This window comes from Taeniopygia guttata, chromosome 17 (assembly GCF_048771995.1).
Source record: "Taeniopygia guttata chromosome 17, bTaeGut7.mat, whole genome shotgun sequence".
Lineage (NCBI taxonomy): Eukaryota > Metazoa > Chordata > Aves > Passeriformes > Estrildidae > Taeniopygia > Taeniopygia guttata.
The window spans coordinates 9,536,585-9,558,082 of record NC_133042.1 but is presented as its reverse complement, the minus strand read 5'-3'; the positions used below and the strand labels follow the sequence as shown (position 1 = coordinate 9,558,082).

Sequence of the window (21,498 nt, the reverse complement as noted above, 5' to 3'; positions counted from 1 at the left end):
AAGAGCCTTTCTTAAATCTCCTGCTGTTCTGCTCTGAGAACATGAGCAGATTGGGGAATTCTGAAGTCCAGGCCCTACACTGAAGAAGTCCCACTGACACCAGCTGCAGAGCTGGCAGCGTGCACGCTTCCCCAGTGTCAAAGGATTTGATCTCCCAAATTACATTTGACTCTGTGACACTTCTCCTGGCCAGGAAAGATTCCCTGTGCACAGCTTTTTGAGGCTGGCAGTTCTTTTCTGTGCCCAGCTGGGCGCAGGTTCTTAGGGCAGCCCTGACCCCCTCCCCTGCATCGCCCGCTGCAGGGATCCTCTGTGCCCAAGCGCAGCAGAACAGCCCGGCAGATCCAGCACAGACAGAATCTAAATCTGTCTCCAGTCCGGGGATTAGGGGTTTGTTATGACTGAGAACAAAGTGCACAACTCCAGTAAATTGATTTGCAACATCAGATGGGAGAAGGATTTTAGCAGTCGCAGATGGGAGTAAATCACCCACCGAGCTCTGCCCTGTGCCACTGCCCCGGCTCACTCTGGTCTCGGCTCTGCACGGCCCGGGCTGCTCTGAGCTGCTTCCCACTCTCCCCCCCAGCAGCAGCTCTCCCCAGGGCTCAGCAGAGCCTGCGTGACCCTCCCTGCTGGGGCCACCTTCCCGCTGACCTCCCACCACTGCTGGGAATTCTCCTCCTTTCCTCCCCTGTGCCTCATCCTGCTTCAATGTAACAATAAATATGAAAGCGATGTTGTGGGAATAACCAGCAGCAACAGCGCGCAAGAGAACTCGCAGGCTTCCAGAAGATGAAGAATGTTTTTCTCCCTGTAGAAGAGGACGTGGGGATGAAGTCTCAGCATGCAGCAGCACACCCTTCCCCATGTTCTGCTGCCCTGAACTTCTCCTGCCATTCCCTGAACCCCAGCTGCTGATCTCTGCCTGGGAAACTCCGCTCAGCATGCTCAGGATGGGAGCCTGGCATTACAGGTTGCCCTCACTAATGCAACACCTTCCCTGAGCAACACAAAGGACATGTAATTAAACTTATTAATGCCTGCCCTTGTTTTCAGACTGTTTTCAGTTTCAACTGGCAGCAGGATTAATTACATTCAAAAGGACTCTGTCAGCTCATACCAGATTCCAAACGTTGTTTTTGCCAGAGCAAACCTGAAGGATGATTTTAACCTGTGACATTCACCTGAGCATGGGTATTTGTTTAACAAGGTGCCACTGTAAAGTTTGTCAGGGGCAGCCTGCAAGCCCAGCACAGGATGACCAGCAAGGACACTGATGGCATTTGTGACATGCAAGAGGAAAGGGCATGGATGCAAAGATAATCAAAAATAGACATTAATTTCAATCACCAAAATGGTTTTCAAGTTTTCCATAAGCAGAATGGCATCAACATGACACTTCCAACAGAAATGAACACTTATATTAAAAAAAAACCCCTTTTATCACATCAGCCTAAATAGTGCCAAATCTGGGGACATCCAATGCAAACAGCAGTGACAGATCCACCACTCCAATTTGGAGCCCGAGCCACAGCACAGTGAACAAGTCATTCCCACACACCGGCCCCTGGAGCGAGCAGGGACCGTAGGGCCTCAACAAACACCGGGGGCACGTCCATGGCAGCAGAAGCAAAGCCGGGACGCCGGGACCGAGGCAGAGCCCCCTGCTCCCTGCCGGCACCCACGGCAGAACTGCCGCGCTGCTCCAGCTGCACCCCAGAATCGCCACCTCCCACGGGGGGAGCAGGGTGGGGATAAGGGGTTTGATTTTTATCACCTAAATTTTGCGTAACATCAGTCTGGAGGCAGAATCCGGACAAGGCGGCAAAGGCGAGGCAGGATGTGTCCTCCTGGACCATCCACACGGAAATGGAGCCGCAAGGCCCATCTGCACAGCGCGGCTGCCGAGCCCGGGCACGAAGGATGAAACGCCGCCCAGGATGGAAACAAACCGCGAACGCACGGAACGAGGGACGGAGCGGCCGCACATCCCCGGGCGGGCCGGGAGCGGCTGTCAGCGCCGGTCCCTCCAGCGCGGCGGCCTCCGCGCCCCGGCCCCGCCGCCCTCGGCCCGCCCCGGCCCCGGCCCCGGCCCCGCCGCTCCGCACCGGGCGCCGTGCGGGACCCGCCGGTCGGGGCGCGGAGTTGGCGCTGCCCGCGCAGGACCGCGCACCCGGGGCACGGCCCCGCACTCACCCGCCGGGCCCGGGCCCGGCCCCCGTCGCGCCGCCGCCGCCGCGCCGCCGCCCCGCTTGGGCTGGGCCATGCCGCGCTCCCGCCGCCGCCGCCGCCGCCGCGGGCGGGGACCCCCGGCCCCGCCGCCCCGGGCCGGCCCCGCCGCCGCTCCGCCCCGCCGCGGCCCATTGGCTGCGCTGTAGCCGGGCAGAGCGCCCCGGGCCCGCCGCCCCCGGAGCGCGGGCTCGGCCGGGGGGCAGCGGGAGCGCGGCGTTCTCCACCGCGGCCGGAGTGCCCCCTCGCCTCCCGGCAGCGCTCCGTGCCCCCGGTCCCCGAGCCGCTCACCCCTCGCCTCCTGCCGCCTCTCCCGCCCGTCGCCCTCATTCTGTTGTGATAAACCGGGGCACGGCGCAGCTCTCCGGGACCCGAGTCGGGCGGCGGCTGCCCCGGGCACCGCTGGCCCCGCCGCGTCCCCCGGCCCGGCAGCGGGAGGGGAGGGACGGCGCCGCCCGCCCGCCTGTCCCTGCCCTCGGCCGCGCAGCGCATTCCTTTCCCGTTTCGGAGAGCCGAGTCACTGACCTTTGCAGCAGCGCGATCCACAGCAGGGAGTAGCGCCTGCAGCAGCAGCCGGCGGCCCCTGCCTGAGCCATGGTCCGCACCCCGCACGGAGCTCGCCCGCATCGGCGCGGACCTCACCGGGGGGCTCCGGGGCCGCGGGGCTCAGGCCCGGGCGGCCTCACGGAACGCGGGGCCCGGGGCAGCAGGTGAGCGGCAAAGGAGATGTGAGGCAGCGGAGAGGAGACGGAAAGGCTCCGAGGCATGGTCCCACTGTCCCGACTGCCACCATCCTCAGCCAGCCCACGCCGACACGTTCCCAGAGCCAGACTGCTGCTGTCATCCTGGCGTATTCAAATGCCTCCATTACTCATCAAGAACAAAGTAGGACTATCTAGTAAATGAAAAACCACCACATGGCACTGTCCCCTGCCTCTTACTGATGGCTGCTTCCTCTTGCACTTTTCAAAGGCTACTGTCCATGTCTGCAGCAAAGCACAAATCCCGCAGCTCATGCGAGGCAGCTCCGGATCAGCGGAGAAAGGCGGCACCTGGGCTGCAAACGCTGGTCAGCTTTGGAGGGGCAGACGCCAGAAGCATTAAACATCCCCAGGTGGCAGGAATACTCGGGGCTCCCCCAGAGCACAGAAGGAAGCAGGTCTCAGAGTAGGAGGTCACAGGAGCAGGTCCTGCCTGAGGCAGCAGGCACAAGTCTCGCCTCCTCCAGGGACACACAAGCCGGATTCCCAGACAGACCATTTCTCCAGCCAGCGCCACCGTGCACGGCACTGACAAGTCAAAATTCGCAGGTTCTCTGCCCGGTTCCAACACTAACTCTCTGCACAGCCTCCCCTATGTGCCTCTCCTCCTCAGCCAGAGAGGTGGCCATGACCCTCTCACTGCCAAACGATCCAGAAAACATGAAGCAGCATTATCACTGAGCTTGACTAACAAGGAGCGTGGTCACCTAAGGCCAATGGGGTCCTTTCTTCCTTCCAGAGCAAACTGGTCCCCAGCATGCCCTGGGGACAATGGCACCAGCTCACCAGCCACACTGGCAAAAGAACACCCCAGTCTCTGCCTGTCCCACCTTCCCTCCTTAATGGAGGACGTACAGACCCCCTTTCCCTTGAAGTCTGCAAACAGTGCTCTGGATTTAGCACATTTTGCCTCATTTTTCCTCCCCCATTCCCCCCACCAGCAGTTTGAAGTTTTCTCACCCTTTGCTGGCAGATGCCATGCAGAGAGACAAGCTCGCTGTCCTTGATCTGCTTTTCAGGGCTTCTATAAAGTAGGGCACCAACATCAACCCAGAGTCAGGTTTTTGATACATTGCTAGAGTAGCCAAAAATAATAACAGGCAGCTTCAGTCAATCTTCTCCTTCTCAAACCTGCAGCAGCAGCAGCACAGGGGTCCCTCTGTGTGGCAGAGTGAACCTATGGTCAGCAACCCAGGGCCATTCCAGCCAGCCTGTGATGCTGGTCAGCAATCCAGGGCCATTCCTGCCTGCCAGCCAGGCTGCCCCGAGTCCTGCTCGTGGATCTCACGTGGAGCTCTTGCCTTGGGGGGTCCCCTTCTCCAGAGCCATCCGTGTTTTGCTCTCTGTATTTCCTTCACAGCTTATCTCTGCAGCTGCTGCGAAATGCTAAGGTCAAGTTACAGTTTTACCAACCCTTTTATCTTCCTGGCAAGGCACAAAAACGCAGAACCTGAACTTTGGAACGAGCCTTCACACCTGCAGTGGGAGGAGAGTGGAGCAGACCCAAGGCAGTGGGACAGGGAGAATTCAGGTTCTCTCTGCAGCCCAGCACTGGAGCGGTCTCTGTTGCACATTCAGACACTTTATTGGGACACTGGAAGCAAGTACTGAACCCACCAAGCTGCACTGGCTCTGCTGGGAACTGTGGCAGCTCCAGCTGACATAAGGACCCTGCACAGCTCTGCTACAGCTTCCATGTGACAGCAAAGACCAGCAGGACCCAGCAAAAGAGCTTTGTCTGCTGGGAACTGCCCAGCTGAATTCCCCCTGTCCCAAACCTGAAATTCCAGATGGTTGGTCTGTGCAGGACTGGGAAGTGAGCCAGGCATCAGGGAATGAGGTAACGTTTGACCTTGTAGCCTGTGGGACTGACGTGCTGCACATCGAGTCTCCACACTCACCTCAGCAAATGACAACTGTGTTTTCCCAAAGTGACATGGGGAGTGTCACTGTGCCCCTGTCCCATTGATCACTCTGGGGTTGGGCTGGTGTCTTAAACACACAAACTTGTTAGGATACATATCTAGAATGCACAGGCCATTCCTTGCCCTCTCCCTCTCCGTGGTCTCTGGACTGAACACTGTGTGGCTCAGGAGATACAGAAAGAAGCTAAAACTCTGCAGACCAGGGCCTTGGGGACTGCTCTGTCCCCAGGGAGTGCCAGGCAGTGAAGAAGCCACATTGCACTGACTCAGTGTTCAAATACTGCTGCAGGGAGCATTTACTGCCACCACAAAGAACTTGTACATCGAAGTCTCAGCTCATTTTGTCCAAGCCAGGGTTTATCCAGCCTCCTCCCAGGAGCTCGCAGCTCACTCCTTGTGTGCACAAGGTGTTGTTTCCCTGCAGACAGCTGTTCCCTCTGTGCAGCAGGTGATACAGAGGTGCATGGCACAGCAGAGCTGTGACTGCCCCTGCAGTGCTGGCATTGTCCCCAGGCACTGTGTGTGACCTCCACCCCACCCCTTCTCCACATTTACACCTCCTGTTCCTGACAGGATCCCAGCACCACCCACCCTGCTCACTGCTCAACAAATGGCATTTGTGAAGGGAAAGCCACTGTGCCCAGTCAGGGCAGGTAAAGAATATTTTTGCATAAGTTATTAGAGGAAGTTTTCCATTCCCAGTTATTATTTGTATTATTTATAGTTCCCTTTTCTTGGGTCACGTTTTCTCCTCTGGTCCCAGCCAGGCCTGGCTGACCCTGTTTCCTTGGCTGGGCAGAGGAGGACGGTCACAGCTTTGTCTCCAGCCCTCCAGGCACCAGCCTTTCCACACTCCAGCCATGTTTGCCTTTCAGAGCTATTAAACCCAGATATCTCTCACTTTTTATTGACTGTGAAGCCAGTGCTTTGTGCTTTATGACCACGCTGTCTATCACTGGGAAACAAACAATTTCCTAATAACCTCAAGGAGTTGGCAGTGGAAGGGTTTGTGATTATCCACATCTACTCCAAATTTACAGTTAAATAGCTGTTGATGTCATAAATGCACTTGTTTTATACAGTTTGAACAATCCCATATTCCAGCACAATTAACATTATGACACGTGGGTTTGCACAGCTCACTGGTTGTTACTGATTGCTGCTTTTCCATCTCTGCATTGACCCCCAAAGCTGAGCTCCAGTGATGGGCCACAGTTGACTCAAGCACCCCTGAAAAATGGGGCACTGTTTAATAGTATTTACACTGAAAGAATATTTCACTCTGCCTCCATCCCCCTTTCACAGCACCCAGTCAGTGCATCTCACTGGCCAATTTCTCTTTCTGCTTATAATTATCTTCACTTTTCTGCTCTCCTGGATAAGCACTAGACTTTCCTCTAGGAATGTAATCCCAATCCACAGGAAACCTGTCTTTACTGAGATGCCACTCATCTTTTCTGCAGGTTTTATTTAAAACAGAACATTGTTATTAGCAGCAGATTTTTCTAAACCTTTTTGTGAAGTCCCATTCCTGCAAACATCCAATATCATTCCGTGTGATTAGTCTCGCTTCAGAGACACCACTTAACATTCAACCACAATTTCAGCCAAGGCATTTGCAGGAGTCAAGTTTTGAATTTCAAATCTAAGCTACAGAGGGGTACCAGTGGTGAATGACTTTGAGCCTGACAAACACAAATAGATGTTTTAGCATCTAAACTACATTTTCCTGTGATTTGTCCTTCTGTCTAACAATACTGGCCTATATAATGGCTTCAGTTTAATAGGGAAGAGCTGACTTTGGAGGCTGAATGATGTTCAACAAAATGATGTTCTTAAAAAGCAATATCCAAAGAATGCAAAATTTATAATCAGAATAAAATTGGGAAAATATTCTTTTGCTACTGCTGAACTTCCCTTAAAAAAAAAATACAAGCTCAAAGCATTTTAAAGTTTGTGGGTTTTTATCCATAGCTGGCATTAGGATATAAAGCTAATTTCTTCCAATTGCTATCTGCCTTTTAGCCAGATAGCTTTTAGTGTCTTCTAGGGATGGATATAAAGCACATCATTCTCATGGGAGACTTCTTTTCAGATGGGCTGAGAGGTTCTTTTTCTAAGGCCTTTTCTGGGAATGACCCCTTTGTTTCCCCCAGAGCAGTGTGAGGCACAGCTGGCACCAAACCCAGGCCAGCCCCAGAGACCTCCCTGGACCATCCTGACTCTCACCATTCCAGACTCCACGAGCAGGGACTAAACTTGGCAGTACTGGGGTGCACTGCATCACTTCTCCAGCTCATTTTTTTAAGTGCAAGTATCATTACTGCATTCTCCATGCAATGCCAAGGGCTGCTACTTCCAGAGCTGATGTAAAAATTGTTATTAAAACTTACAAACTGTGAAAAACTCTTTAAAAAGTCCAAATCCTGGCACTGCCCTAAATTAAATTACAGCCAGGAGCTGCCAGGGGTACCTGGATAAGCACAGAGCCAAGCGTGCGTGCAGCCCTTATCCACAGCCCACACCTGCTGCTCCCTCCTGCAAGTGTCACTAATGAACACAGTGTACAGCCCAGAGGATTTCAGATAAGGGAGAGGTCAGGGTGAAAACTCAGGAGTGAAGAACAGATTGAGCGGGGTTCATAAATGAAAACCCCATTTTAAATCTAAAATTAATTTTTTCAATAAATTGGGGCAAGTGAGCTTTCCTCCAGCTCAGACAATGCAGCTTTCCCTGGATATGGACCACTGGCAGGAGGAGGAAGCACGTGTGCTCAGGAATCAATGCTAATACCCTCAAAAATTAATCTGTGAAAATTGCTTCAATGGAATAGAAACGATTTCATATAAATCTCTGTATAGCAAGAGCTGACAGAATATCACAGTGATACCTGGAGTAGGTAGAGACTGAAACAACCAACCTTTGTCTTTTCTCACACAGAGTTGGTGTGGTTGCTCCGCCTTTGTGTGCCTCAGTTTCCCCACTGCAGACACAGGCAGGCGTTTCAGGGAGTCTGTGAGAGGTGCCAGGGTGTGCCAAGAGCCAGCTGGGGTTACCTGGGGGGGAGGTGGCTTCCCCAAGATGGACACACTGCCCATTCCCCTGGAGATGAGTCGTGGCTTGGCTTTCACACGCAGCCAGGACTGCTCTCTGTGCACTCTGCTACCTGCAGTACAAAGCCAGCCACGGTGGCAACAAGCTCTGCAGATCTAAATCAGCCCTCAGAAGAGCAGAGTATGAGTCTCACCTGGCTGAAAAATGCAGTCATTAAAAGAAGACAATGAGCAGTGTGCCAGCTTTGCTGCTGCCAATTCAGGGAGCTGCAGCCCCTGCTTGGCTCCACCTGAGCCGTGCCCTGCTGAGCTTCCAGGGGCTCCTGATGCTCCTGCCCGAGCACCCAGCCCACAGCTTGGCACAAATCCTGGCAAAGGGACCCAGAGCCTGGCTGCCAGGAAAGGACAAGGAGCTGCAGGGGCATCCCTGTAAATGCCAGGCAGTCACACCCAGTAAATCATCCTGACCAGAAACACTTTTTACCTTTTTCACATCTTCCAGAGGGGACCTGGAGATTCCTGAATGAGTCCTCCCCATGAATATCTCCACCCTCATCTTATAAACAAGAGAGCCAGAGGGGAGCTTGACCTAAAGCTTCACCGTGTGGAAGGGAATGGAGGCAGGAGCAGGGGCAGGTGTGAGCCCCAATTCAGGAGCTGTACACTGGAAGCAACTTTCTTTTCTAGCCAAGCTATTTTAAATCAATCTAGTTAGACAGATGCAAAGCACTAACACAGATGCACTGAAACTGGTTTGATCCTTGCCTGAACAGGATTAACTTGCCTCAGTTATTAACCAAATTAAACCCAACTCATCATCATTGCAAAAATGACTTTATTTTACACTCACAGTTGTGCAGATTTTTTGTAGTGAGAACCTGGAAGGATTTTCCTTTGTGACGGGTGTTCAGGGTCACCACAGAGCTCCCCACAACCCAGCCCGGGCTCAGTTAACTCCCTGAGGTAACCTGTGCTTGTCTCACCTGTAATTTTTCTCCATTCTTAATGTCTAAACCTACATTTTAGGCCATTAGCCTGTACTGATCACAGGGAGAGTTAAAACTACTCAGACACACTAAGAGCCTGAGATGATGTAAAGTAGATTGAGTTAAAATAAACAGAGTTGCACAGACACCTTCCTTTTTGGGGTTCACTCCTTACTCCCAGTCCTGGCTCTGCCTTTTCCACTCACCACCACTTGCATTGCTTTGCAGTTCCCAACTCTGCAGGGTTAAATATGCAGGGCATAGCCCAAAAATTCTTATTTTACTATCTTCTGAGAAAATGCAAAATGTTGGATCTGGTTTAGATTTTGTTCTTGTATTTAATTTCTCTTGTATTTCAATTTCTCAAAAGTGAAAATATTCAACTTCCATGAATATTTTCTCTTCCTCTGATGGAATATAAAACTATCATCCAAGTGGGAAGAGCCAACAATCCCCTCTGCCCTGCTGCCCATCCGCTGAACTGCTGCCATGCCAGTGCACTAAGCCACTTTTTCTTATCCTGACAGATGCTAAGCTTAGGTCAAATCCCTGGGAATACACAGGGCCAGCGTATGTTCTCATAAACAAAACTGCAATCTGCTGCTGAGCTGATGAGGCTGCCCTGGATTTCCACTGTGGCTGGAGCCCAGGTACAGCTCCATGGTGGAGCCTGCACAGAATTTTCCAGGGGCTGTGGCCAGCAGGGAAGCCGGAGAGGGGAGCAGGGGGTGCTGGCCTGGGTGGGCACAGCCCGGGAATGTCCCATCCCCGAGCAGGGATGAGCGTGGCTCACCTCCCTCCAGTGACAGGGCCTGCTCCTGTCCCTGCCTGGCTCCAGAAGGGCCTGGCTGCCCTTATCTTTCATTCCAGTGCACCAAAACTGAAAGCACCAGGTGAGTTTCCAAATGAGCAACTGTGCTCTAAACACAGCGAAAAAGCAAAGTCCATCCTGGTCCCAGCAGCCCCAGCTGCTTCCTGCTCATCACAAACAGCAGCCCTGAGCCTCTATGTCACCATCCCACAGCATTAGAGCCTAAAATGGCTCCATAAATCAACTGGAGCTGTTTGAAAATGACATTCTGTGTGGCCCTGGCTTGTACTGTCCTCTCCAGGACAGGACCCCCGGCCATCTCCTGATGTCCCTGTCACAGGCTGGGAGGCAGAGCAGGATTCACCTGGGAGGACACAGGCACAGCTGAACACCAGGGATTCAGCTGAAGCTCTGAAACAGCTTAAATGAAAGGGGAGCTCATTTCAGCAAGGGGTACGTGGGGCTGTGCCCCAGGCAGAAGTGTGGGGTACCCACACTGTGCCCCAGCCAGAGGCCACCTGGGGCTGCCAGGGGACAATGTCCTGGGGACCTCACCCAGTGCCACTCCTGTTGTGCTCCCCAGAAGCAGCAGGTCTGGCTGTCCCTGCCCACTTGGTACAAAGTGGCACAAAGCTGCACCTCCTGTTACCAGCCCTGCTATGTTTGCAGCTGCCTGACTTCATCCCCCAGCCCAGGCCCAGCCACAGAGAGCCACGGGCACAGAGGGGAATGGGAATGGGCTCCTGGAGCCCGGAGCTGCCAGCCCTGCCAGCCCTGGCTGTCCCCAGGGAAGAGCAGCAGGGCAGGGACAGAGCTGGCTCCTGGGGAGGGACCGAGTCACTGCAAACCTCCAGTCCTGTCTCACTCACAGGGCACAAGGGCTCAGAGGTGGCACAGGGACAGGCCGGGCACAGGGCACACTGCTGAGAGGTTAAAACAACTGCCAAGTGAGAAAAATGTTCAAGTGATGAGGACTGGCTGGCTGATGTGAGGATAAAGCAGGAATCTTCCCTGGGATGAGGGATGGGTTAAATGCTCTGTGTTCTCCAACCTACAGCTCTGGCAAAATCCAGATGCACCAGCAGCTGCCACACAGAATACAGAGAATTTGGGAAAAGCTGCCAAGTGCCTTTGTCTGTTAAGTGCCTACAACACTCACATCCATGTTACAAATGATGGGATAACAACTTAAGATTTTTTGCTTATGGATCTTTTTCCTTAGCTTTGTTTCTTTTAAAGCGATTAAAGCTGAAGGAATGTGTTAGCCCAGTCCCTCTGCAAAAAATCAGTTTCAGTTCTGGGAGCTGCAAGGATGCAGCAAAGGACTGAATGTTATATCCAAGTCTGAACATTGTGGTTTGGGAGAAGGCAATAAAAACCTCCCTGCATTAGGTTGATGTGCAATTCCTGAGTACAGTCTTGGCCTGCCTTTGACATGTGGCTTCCTTTATTCCATCCCTTAAACACTTTACTACTTTATACACTTTAAGAAACAAAACAACTTTTTAACTTCTTTGCTGTAGAAGTGTGATAGCAACTTTTCCTAAATGCAGTGAGATCCCAAGTGGAGCCTGGAAGCCACTTCAGCTGTGCACCATAAACACTTCCACAATGTGAATTAATAAGTCTCTCTGAGGACTCAGAAGTGTGCCACATGCAGCATTTCTGAGTCCGCAGCCCTTTTATCTAAGTTGTTTTTTTCCTTTATCCTTGTCTCCCTCCATGACAGTTTGGAGATTTTTGGCATCCAAACTGCAGCCTGGCTTGTCAAGCTCAGCATCAACTGAGCCTTTATATGTATGTGAGAAATGAGAATAGAGACAAAAATAGTTATTAACTCTGCTTTTAGAATACTGAACAAGTAAAATGGCTGTGTGCCAGTAAAGGCAGGCTTTGGAGCAGTTCTGATCCACATCTGTTAGACAGTGGCCAGCAGAGCCACTCTGGGGCTGGATGGGGGAGTTTCCCCCTCTGCACGGTTCTGCCACCCTGAGGATGCCGTGCTGGGGCAGTGACACATCAGCAGGTGGCCAGGGGCAAGTTTCACCTGGAAAACTTGGTGCTGCTGCACTGTCTGCACCCCGAGAGGAGAGGAGGCTGCTCCTGGAGCACATCACTGGGTCCAGCTCCTGCCAGGAGTGCTCCAGGGGCTGGGATGGCTCCGTGGTGCAGACCCAAGCATGGTACATGGGGACAGTGGGGAGAGTCACCTCCCAGTCCACCTTGTGACACTGGCAGGGGTCCCCTCGGAGCCCTCAGCATTCCAAGGAAGAGCCAAGCCCATCCCTGGGCTCTCAGAGGGCTGGAGTGCCCTGCAGGGTCCCTGCTTCCAGCACAGCCACGCTCCTTCCCTCCATCCCATCCACACAAACTGCCTCACAGAGATGATCCCAGCTTGCTGCAAACACTAAAACAAGTTTGGAAACACTGGGAACACTGGACTCCATTAAAAAGCAGTGATCCATGCCAAGGCTGAGAGAACAGGAATGTGACCCAGCGGGACAGCCCTGGCTTGCAAATGGCTCATGGACAAAGCTCACTCTCTCCATTGCTTTTCACCATTACCAAGCAGTGCCTCGCTCCCTTTATTCTGGCAAGTGTCTTCAGTAAAATGTACAAGAATTTCTCTCCATGGAGGGAATTTTAGAGGAGAAAATGGAAAACGGTGCTAGGTGACCAGCTGGAGTTCAGCAAGGTGCTGGAACAAAGTCCTGCAAGGCTGTTATGGATGGCAGAACACCCAGCCCAGGACTGCAGGATGCTGCAATACCTGTGCCACACTTCAAATGGAATTTTAATTATAAATAGGAACAATAGACATGGCCCAGATCCTCACTCACTGCCTGGTGTTTTCCCCACATTTTGAAAAAAAGCCACTAAAATCAGAGATGTTCAGCTCCCCATTGCAAGACTGCTAAAAACTCCAGCTCCTTTAGTAATTACTATAAAATACTTTCAGGCAGTTTTTAAAGGCATTAGTGAGATAAAATGAAGAAAAGAAATACTGCTGTTAAAGGTATGTTAACCATTCCCCTTATCATCCAGCCACTTTATTTTAATGAGGTTTGTTTTACTTCTGCTATTTGCTTTGTCACACAGTGCAAGTCTCTGAGTATTTCTGGGTGAGATAAATGACTCTGGAGCAGGTGGGGCTGGCAGAGCTGTGGGCTGGTGGATGCCAGCCAGGCTGGGCATGCTGGAAACGCAGTTGTCACTCATGCCCTGTGTCACAGTGGGCAGGCAAAGCCTCTGCCTCCATCCCAGCACAGCTCTGAGGGCTGCAGATCAGAGGGTTGGGAGAGAGCCTCACACCAATCCCACGAGTGGGAACACAGCTACAGGAGCTTTATTTATGGTGATATTAAATATGCAACAATCATTCCCCAACATCAGAGTAATAAACATCACTGCTCCATCTGATCTGGAATCAGCAAGCATGCTTCTCACATTCACAGGGAGAGACAAAATGCTGAATTATTTATGCTTTGACTATGAACAAATATAGAGAAAATAAGTGAGTTTGGTACAATGCAGCAGAGCAGATTCAGGGCAGATTATTGTACATCCTTCAATCAAAACAGACTCTCTCATTACTCTAAACAATTGCTTCTCCTCCAAAAAAAGTAAGCTAAGGAAGTCTAATTAAGGCCTACAGCACCAGCCACAGGAATTCCATAGGAAGGCAGGGGCTGAGAGACTTCCCAGGACATGGGCAGATCCATTTAGTCAGTCGGAGCAAACGTATTCTCAGCTATGTTCTACAAACTCCTTCTAAACCAAAAGAATTTGATGTGGTCACCAAGTACCAAAGCAGCAAACACAAAATTGGGCCGTTCTGCCTCATATTTGCACTTCTCATCATGAACCATACTGTGACAGGGATCTGTGGGAAGCAGAGGAGCTCTCTGAACGGGGAGTGTGTGGCTGTGCTGAGCCTCAGCCCTGCCACAGACGCTTTTAAGTGTCCCAGGAAGCTCTGTCATTAGTGAATGAAAGGAGGATACTCCAGAGTTGGAGACACCTTCCTACTTTCCATATAACTGCAGGATCACTGTTACACCTTCCACTGCCCTGAGACCTGCAGCCACAATTAGCTGATGTTTGCCATGCCCCGCTGACATTTCAAGCTTGGCAGGAATAAAAATCCACAGCGAAAGTGGTGCAACTGCAGGAGGAATGACAAGAATTCTGGGACAGGAATGCCCTCAGAGCCTGATTTTCAGCAGCCACATCAAGCCCTTTGCTACCCACATGTGTGTGCATGTGATAGGGAAGGGGATGAGATGGGAAAGAGGGGATGAGAGCTGTCCTTCAATTTCTCAACAGTTTCTTAACTTAAATCCTTCATTCTGAGCATAAGTATTAAATCAAGCTCAAGGAAGAAAAAACTTAATTAATCAGAGGTAGCCAAGTTCAAAGTGCGCCTGGGGTCAGCTTTATTACTGTCCTTCACTTTGGAGGTACAGGGGTTATGGATAATCCCTGTCTGCTGCAGAATGACAGCTATGTGGTACTCAGTATTATTGCCTGGCAGTAACTAAATTTGAAGGTCTCCTTTCCTTCCACTCATCTTTTTAAAGTTTAATATTTTCAGTGAAATATAACTGAGGGCCATATATAGCACAAGGGTTTAAACTGTCGTGCCCAGCCTGGTGACACCTGGTTCCAGCTCCACTCGTACCCTGCAGACTCCCCTCACCAAGGCTTTTGGTCCCAGTGAAACTGGGAATTACTGGAGATGAAAACGGGCAGTGTGGTGCCCTGAGGTAACAGGCCAAGCAAGCCCTCTATTACCTGTTTGCTGAGTGCCTCCACATCCATAACTCTGCTGCTCAGTCCAGCTGTATCAGCAAAAAACCACTTGATTATCTTCATAACAAACGCTTGATTTTCTCCATGCATGGAATCACTCCAGAATTTAACCAACACCGACAGCCTTCCATTACCTGATTAAACACCAGCAGTGATAACACCATCAAAAGCAGAATCAGGTGTTTGTGGAGCACCCCCTTGGCAGAACCAGTCTGCAGAGCTGCCCACACGCTCTGCACCAGCCCATGGAGCCCAGGTCCATGTCCCCAGTGCTGGGAGCGAGCAGCCAGACATTCCCTCAGCATGGAACAGCCCCAGTTCCTGTGCTGGGAGTGAGCAGCCAGACATTCCCTCTGCAGAACAGCCCCAGTTCCTGTGGCTGCTGTGCCCAGCAGCCCATTCCCCCATCAGGGAAGGAGGATTCTCCCACAGCACACTCAGAACTGGTTTTTTCCTTATTCCCAAGCAGCTGCCAGCAGACCTGGGTATGTTTGGTGATGGATCATCATGCTCACACTGGCCAGAGAGCCCTTCTCCACCAGCCCCAGCAGGAGCAGAGGGACGGAAGGAGCTGCCTGGGCCTGGCCAGGGCTGGGCAGGAGCAGGAGCTCCCGGGGCTCCCTCAGTGCCCTGAGGTGGGATCTGTGCCAGAGACCAGCAACTTCCAGGGAAGCATTTGTTGAGCCTGGGATGGGGAGTTCTGCCCCATGCCTAAACAGTAAAGCCAGCATTTAGTTCCTTCATCTCCACACGAAGTATCTCATTTCAATTTAATTTCACAGTTGTAATGGATTTTTCAAAAATATTCAAGAACATATTTACTTTCCAACATCTTATTTCCTTTCACATTTGAAAAAACTTTCTATCTAATCCCTCAAGTCATCCTACAGTCTGAATAATTTCAGGTTTTTAATCAATAGCTGTCAGACTTGTCAAATTACTTTAGGGACCACAAAGCAATTTTTAAACATTCATAAACCCTCGTAGAACAGTTAAGTGCACTGAATTTTAAAAGAAAGAGGAACTGAATAACACTGATCAAATAGGATTATATTCTGGCAAATTATAAATTAGTTTTTTTATGAATCTTCTCACAGCTACTTATCTAGTGTCAGGCTTCTTCTGCTGCAGAAGTGACTGTTCACCTCTAGAGAAAGAAGCCTTTTCTCTCCTGTCTCAAAGCCTCCTTAGCAGGAGCAGGGTGCAACGCCTTTTTTGTTGTCTTTTTAAAAACAGACATCATTACCCAGCCAGCTACCCGGGGGTTCTCTCCATCCTCCTGCTGCCTGGGCCAGAGATGGCCAAGCTGCTGCTCCAAAGTTCTGCAAATGCATCGTGGCTCCTGGCATCCTTCCCAACACAGTCTTTGCTTCCCAGTGTGCTTCTGGCATCTGCATCTGTCTGACACGTCAGTCTAGAAATGAGGGTCGCCAAAAGTTCTCCATTTATTGGACATCTGTACCAAACCACAGCTTGAACCTTTTATGGGGCTGATTTTGCACATTGCATTCAGTCAAACTCTGAGGTGACTGTGGGAGCCTGTGCTGCTGTTGCCTGTTCTGTGTTTGTTCTGGGAGGAGAGATCAGGAACATCTGAAGAAGTCAAACATGTTTCTCCAGAAATGACTTTACACACACCAGTCCCACGTCACCATTGCAGCGTCTTTCTTAAATTTGAGGGATGTGGCCTGAATAGGGAGAAAAAAGGGAGCTGCATAGCTACACTGAGAATGTTGGAAGTCTTCCAGGAAAAAGTGCAGTTTAGATCAAAGAGGAGCTGAAGGATGGTGAGAAGAAAGGAACGTTTGGTGAGAAGAAAGGAATGCTGGGCTGGCCATGTTTGGCTGGCCACATGCAAACAAATAAGCCCAAGCTCTCCATCCTCCTCCTTCCAGCTGAAGTGACTCCTCTGCTGCCTCCAAAGCTCCCCAGACACACCTGCCCTGCTCCTGTCCCGAGGGAGGCTGTGTCCCTCCGTGGCAGCACCTCTGCTCAGGGGAAGAGCTGGACCCAGGCTCGGAGCCCAGAGCCCCGTTTGTGGCGCTGGACCCACCACAGCAGGGACAGCAGGGACAGCAGGGACAGCAGGGACAGCAGGGACAGCAGGGACATTCCTGTCCCTTGGCTGCTGAGCCCATGGGCAGGACAGGGCTCTCCTGGGGAAGAGCTGCTGCCAGGAGGGATCACTGCCCAGGCAGGGCTGAGGGAGCAGGACACAGGCAGGACAGGGGGTGCTGAGGTGCTGGACTTGCACTCTCTGCTGCTGCTTCCCATCCAGTGTGGAGAGAGCCATGAGCCAGGGCCCAGGTCCCTCTGGAATGCTTTACCTTTTCCTGTGCCTTGTTCCAGCACTGCCTGTCTCTCTGCCCTTTCCCAGTGCTCCTCACACACAGATCTGTGGCTGCTCAGCTCTGTCAGCCCTGCTCCCACCTCTGCTGCCGAGTGAGCATTAAACTCACACCCCAGCTCCCTGCATCTGCTGGAGATGTCCTTTGCCAGAGATGTGTAATTTTGTCTGCAAAGCCCCTACACACCAAACAATGGCTGCTTTTAACCTCTACACTGGTTTCTGGTTTCCAGAAAGACTCTTGCTGTTGCCATCTCCGTCAGCTCAGCACTGACAGCAACAGGGGACCCCCATCCTTCTGTGGTGCTGCTGCAGCTGCCTGCCCAGGCACAACTGCCCTGGAGCTGGAGATCAGCACACACAGATTTTTGATATCCAGCTGACCTAGTTTTGACAGTGGTTCCATGTCTAAAGCACGGCTCAGGGAGCTGAAGCTGTCCCAGCTTTGGTAAGCCCCGTTCCTGGAGCCCAGGTGGCCAACATCTGCCCCAGCTGCTTCCTCAGCCTCCAGCCAGGCCTGGGGCTCCTTACACCAACAGCTCCCAGGAGCTGGAAAGGGCCCTGCAGAACTGCTGGGGAGCTCAGTCCAGCCACAAATGTGGGATGTCTGCCTGATTCACAGTTGCTCTTTTTTGTAGTTCATGTTGAAGACACAAAAATTTTTCTCAATGAGAAAATCTCGGCAAGTTCTGAGGCTTTTGAGGCTTTGCTTTTCTGACCGAGGTGCTTAGTGGGTCTGTCAAGCTTGACATCACAGACATCAAAAATGTGATATTCTCATTCAGTTTTCTCTATATTTAGCTTGTTTTCCTGTGTTTAGCTGATTGCTGTTTGCCCAGTGAAGCAGAAACCCAAACCTTTGATCTCAAGACCTAAAAAAACAGTAAATAATAACAAATCTATATAAACAGGAGCAGGACACTGAGCAGATGAGTTCAGTAAATGATGGAGCAAACTTTTCCTTTTAACTGAAATGATTAATCCTCCTGAATTACCCTCGATAAGGATTCAAGCATGTCATTACTTTGCATTAGTAATAATAGTAATAATAAAATCCAAGTACCTTTTGTGAGATACCCTGATCAGGGATTTGTTAAAGAACATTTAATTTCAGGGCTACTTCATTAAATGTAAAAATTAAACTGAAGACAAGAGGCTGTGATTTGTGGGGGGAAAAGTAAGTGGGAAAAAGAGGCACTTACAGGATCTAAAAGGAGATAAACTGGAATGGTTCAGATCCTGCATGTGGAGGGGTGGGAGCTGATCCAGGGTGGGTGGGAAGAGAAAAACGATCAAACAGAAAAGCCTGGATCTCTCTGAATACATCGGGTTTCTCTTAAGCCAGGCTGTATCTTCTCTTTCCAGAACATCTCCCTCACACCTGCCAATGCATTTTTTAACTTTTAAAACAGTTGGTGCTGCTTCCAAAATGTGTCTGCAACACTTCCAAAAGTGATAGTTTCCCTAATAAGAAAAATAAAGCCCTTCCTGACCGAATGCTATCATTAATAACCCTTTAGTGTCGTGCTGGCCTTCTGCTATCCCCAAAACCCCAAGAGCCATTCACTGTGTGTCTGGGGCTCGAGGTGCCCCTCGGAGCTGAGCCGTGGGGCTGGCACTGAATGGCCTCCCCAGCCAGGGGGCTGCTGTGGGCACTGGTGCCAGGGACAGCACAGCCCCTGCTTTCAGCTGCTGAGCCCTTTCAGAGCTGGTAACTCAGCCTGCAGCCAGGCCGGGCCGCGCCGGGAGGGAAAACGGAAAACGCCTCCGGAACATCACGCACCTCGTGCCCGACATGGGTGGTAACAGGATGCCCTGAACAGAGATCACCTGCCAGCACAGACCAATGAATACCCATTTTTAAACTCCACTGAAATGCTGGATGCTGCAGGAGGGTTTCCAGGCAGAAAAGTGGAGGAAGTGCCACATGAAGTGGCAAACGATGGGGACAGTCCTGCTGAGGAGAGTGTTCCAGCATGGCCTGTGAGCGGTGCTGGGACAGGGCTTGGAACTCCAACACCACAGGAGTTATCCCGTGTTACACCTCACTCCTCCCATCAAAACAACACACCTGCTTTAGGAGTACAGCTCCATAGAAATACTGGGAGATCTGGCCTTAATCCTCAGGTTTATAATTAACACAACTTTAGTGTCTATGTGAGCGAAGACATCTCTGGGGTCCTTGATCAGGGAATAATTCTATTTAAGGCCTGGATTGATGGTGTGGTGTAGCTGTGCAGAGAGGGCTCGGGGATCCAAGATTTGGTTCCAAAGCACTTTTAGGGGATCTTCCCATGGCACAGAGGGCACTCACAGGGCTCCTGGTGATCCTTGAGGCTGCCAGAACAGGGCAGGGACTGGAGCATCTTTTCCAATCAGGTCCTGACAAAGCAGGAGGAAGAAGCAGAGATGGAAAATACCCTGAGGTTATAAGATGGTATTTTTTAAAAAAAAGTTCCATTGAGAAATTATTCCTGGGATTTGATTTGTTGCCATTCCCATTGGCATTTCTGGGAAATTTTCTTTTTATAAATAAAATATATTTTAAAGTAAAATGTCTTGCTTCTAGGTTTTCTGGTGCAACCCAGTGAAGAACACTGCATAATATCTTTGTAGAAAATAAAGCTCAATTATCTAATAGGCCTTGGATCTGTGCTGCAATTGTAGCAATGGGATGGGTGCCCTGAGCAACAGGAACTGTGCAAATATAGAAAGTGAACAAAGCCACAGAGATTCACTGTTTCAAACAAAAACTGCTGCAGTCATCCAGTCACTGGGCTCTGCACCTGTGGAATGGAACATGGTCTGGAGCTGCTGCCTGCTAGAGAGCCCAGAATCAGACAATGCAGCATGGTCTGGGTTGGAAGGGCCAATAAAGCTCAAGCCATTCCACCCCCTGCCATGGGCAGGGACACCCTCCACTGTCCCAGGCTGCTCCAGCCTGGCCTTGGGCACTGCCAGGGATCCAGGGGCAGCCACAGCTGCTCTGGGCACCCTGTGCCAGGGAGAAATTTCTGCTGTGTTTTTGCTTTCACTTTGAGCCAATCGCTCCTTATCCTGTGACTACACTTCCTGATAAAGAGTCACTCTTTGATGCTAGGATGACTTATACAAGAAATTAGAAAATATTATCTATATGTGCTAGATGTTACTGTTCCAAGAGCCGTTTCCTGTAAGCTGCTGGGAGGCCTGGCTGGCTTTGTGGCAGATTCTTTGGTAAGATTCTTCTCTGTCCTTTCACTCCTGTTCCCAGCTCAGTATCCCAGAACAAGCTCCATCTAACACGGGATCCTGCCTCCAGCAGGAAGGCAATCTTGCTAACAGAGGGAGAATACAGTTCCTGACCCTTGAAGGCAGGCAGGCAGAGCCTTGAAACTTTGGATTTATTCTTCTTGCTGATGTTGGTTGCTTAGCTACAAATATTCTCAATGCTCATAAAAGCCTCCCTCCGTTAGTCCTCACCGCAAGGTTTTAAGTCCAGCCACAGTTTATTTTTCTTGAAACCTAGGTGATGAAATTTCTCCATCTGAGCTGGAGAATGCCCTGTTCCCTGCCCAGAGCCTGACAACTGCATTAGCAGGAGCAGGAGCAGAGGAGTTGTCACCCTCCAGCACCGAAGATGGGCAACAGAGCCTGGCTCTGATGTAAGAGCACGCTTAAAAAGGGAACAGAAAGGGAAGAAAAAAGTAAGAGCCAAGACTGATGAACCAAACTGAGCCTGCAGCTCAAGCAGAGCTGCTGGCAGCTCGTCCTGTGGAGCTGGTCCGAGGCAGTGCCTTGAAATGTGCCGGCTCTGCTCAGCATCTGCTCCAGCAGCCCGAGGCCCCCGGGCTAAACCAGCCCCGGGCAAATCAGGCTGGATGGGATCAGCTGGTACAGGTCTGGCACAACAAGGGCACAACATCCCCAGCAGGACAGCATCCCCACAGAGCTCCCTCCCCCCAGCCCTGACGTGTGTCCCTCATTGCCTGCGGAGCATGTGGCTGTCACCAACAGCTCTCCCGGGCTGCTGGAAGGTGGGAGCATTCCTTGACCTGAGGAGCACCAGCTCCATCCCACCCTGCACTGCCTGTGTGTGAGGGACAGGAAAAGGCCATCAACAGGTGACATGAGTCACAGGGAAATGATGGTCTGGTCTCAGGCAGGGAGAAATAAAATTACTGTGGAAATAATCACCTCACAGAGCTGCCCAGCGGAGAACAAAGGAAGCTGGTCCGGGTAGGAACCCTGGGACAATGGTGGCACCAGCTGTGGGGACAGGGCAGGCAACAGAACTCAAAAGTGGGCTTCTTCCTGCCTGCTGAAATTAGAGAACAATGAGCAAAACTTCTGTGGTAGGAAAGGGAAGCAGCTCAGCAGGAACACACAGCTCTGGCCCCAAGTGCTTCCAGCAGACCAGCAGCATGCAGCTCCTCCCAGCCCAAACTGGAATTCTGCAATCCCAAAATTACTGGATAGGAAGGAACAGACAAGCACACAGAGCTGTTAGTGCTGTCACATTCTGATGACTAAAAGCTGGAACACTTGAACAGTGAAAAGCCCCTTTTGGGCTCGCAGTGCCCCGTGCTTGGTGA

General features: G+C 51.3%; 1 protein-coding gene across 14 annotated transcripts in view; it reads right to left on the bottom strand.

The window, feature by feature from the left end:
• The window catches only part of DAB2IP (DAB2 interacting protein), a 155,176-nt gene that overhangs the window by 41,162 nt on the left and 92,516 nt on the right, over positions 1-21,498 (bottom strand). The window contains exon 1 of one of the 14 annotated variants that reach the window (XM_030286621.4): positions 3,951-4,197. The exons of 10 other annotated variants lie outside the window; for them this stretch is intronic. In XM_030286621.4, coding sequence (XP_030142481.3) covers positions 3,951-4,063 — 113 coding nt within the window. In that variant the 5' untranslated portion in view covers positions 4,064-4,197. Of the gene's footprint in view, positions 1-2,196; positions 2,307-2,520; positions 2,676-2,754; positions 3,161-3,950; positions 4,198-21,498 lie in introns of those variants that run through there. 3 more of the 14 variants (XM_030286623.4, XM_030286624.4, XM_030286625.4) reach the window with 3 other exon arrangements.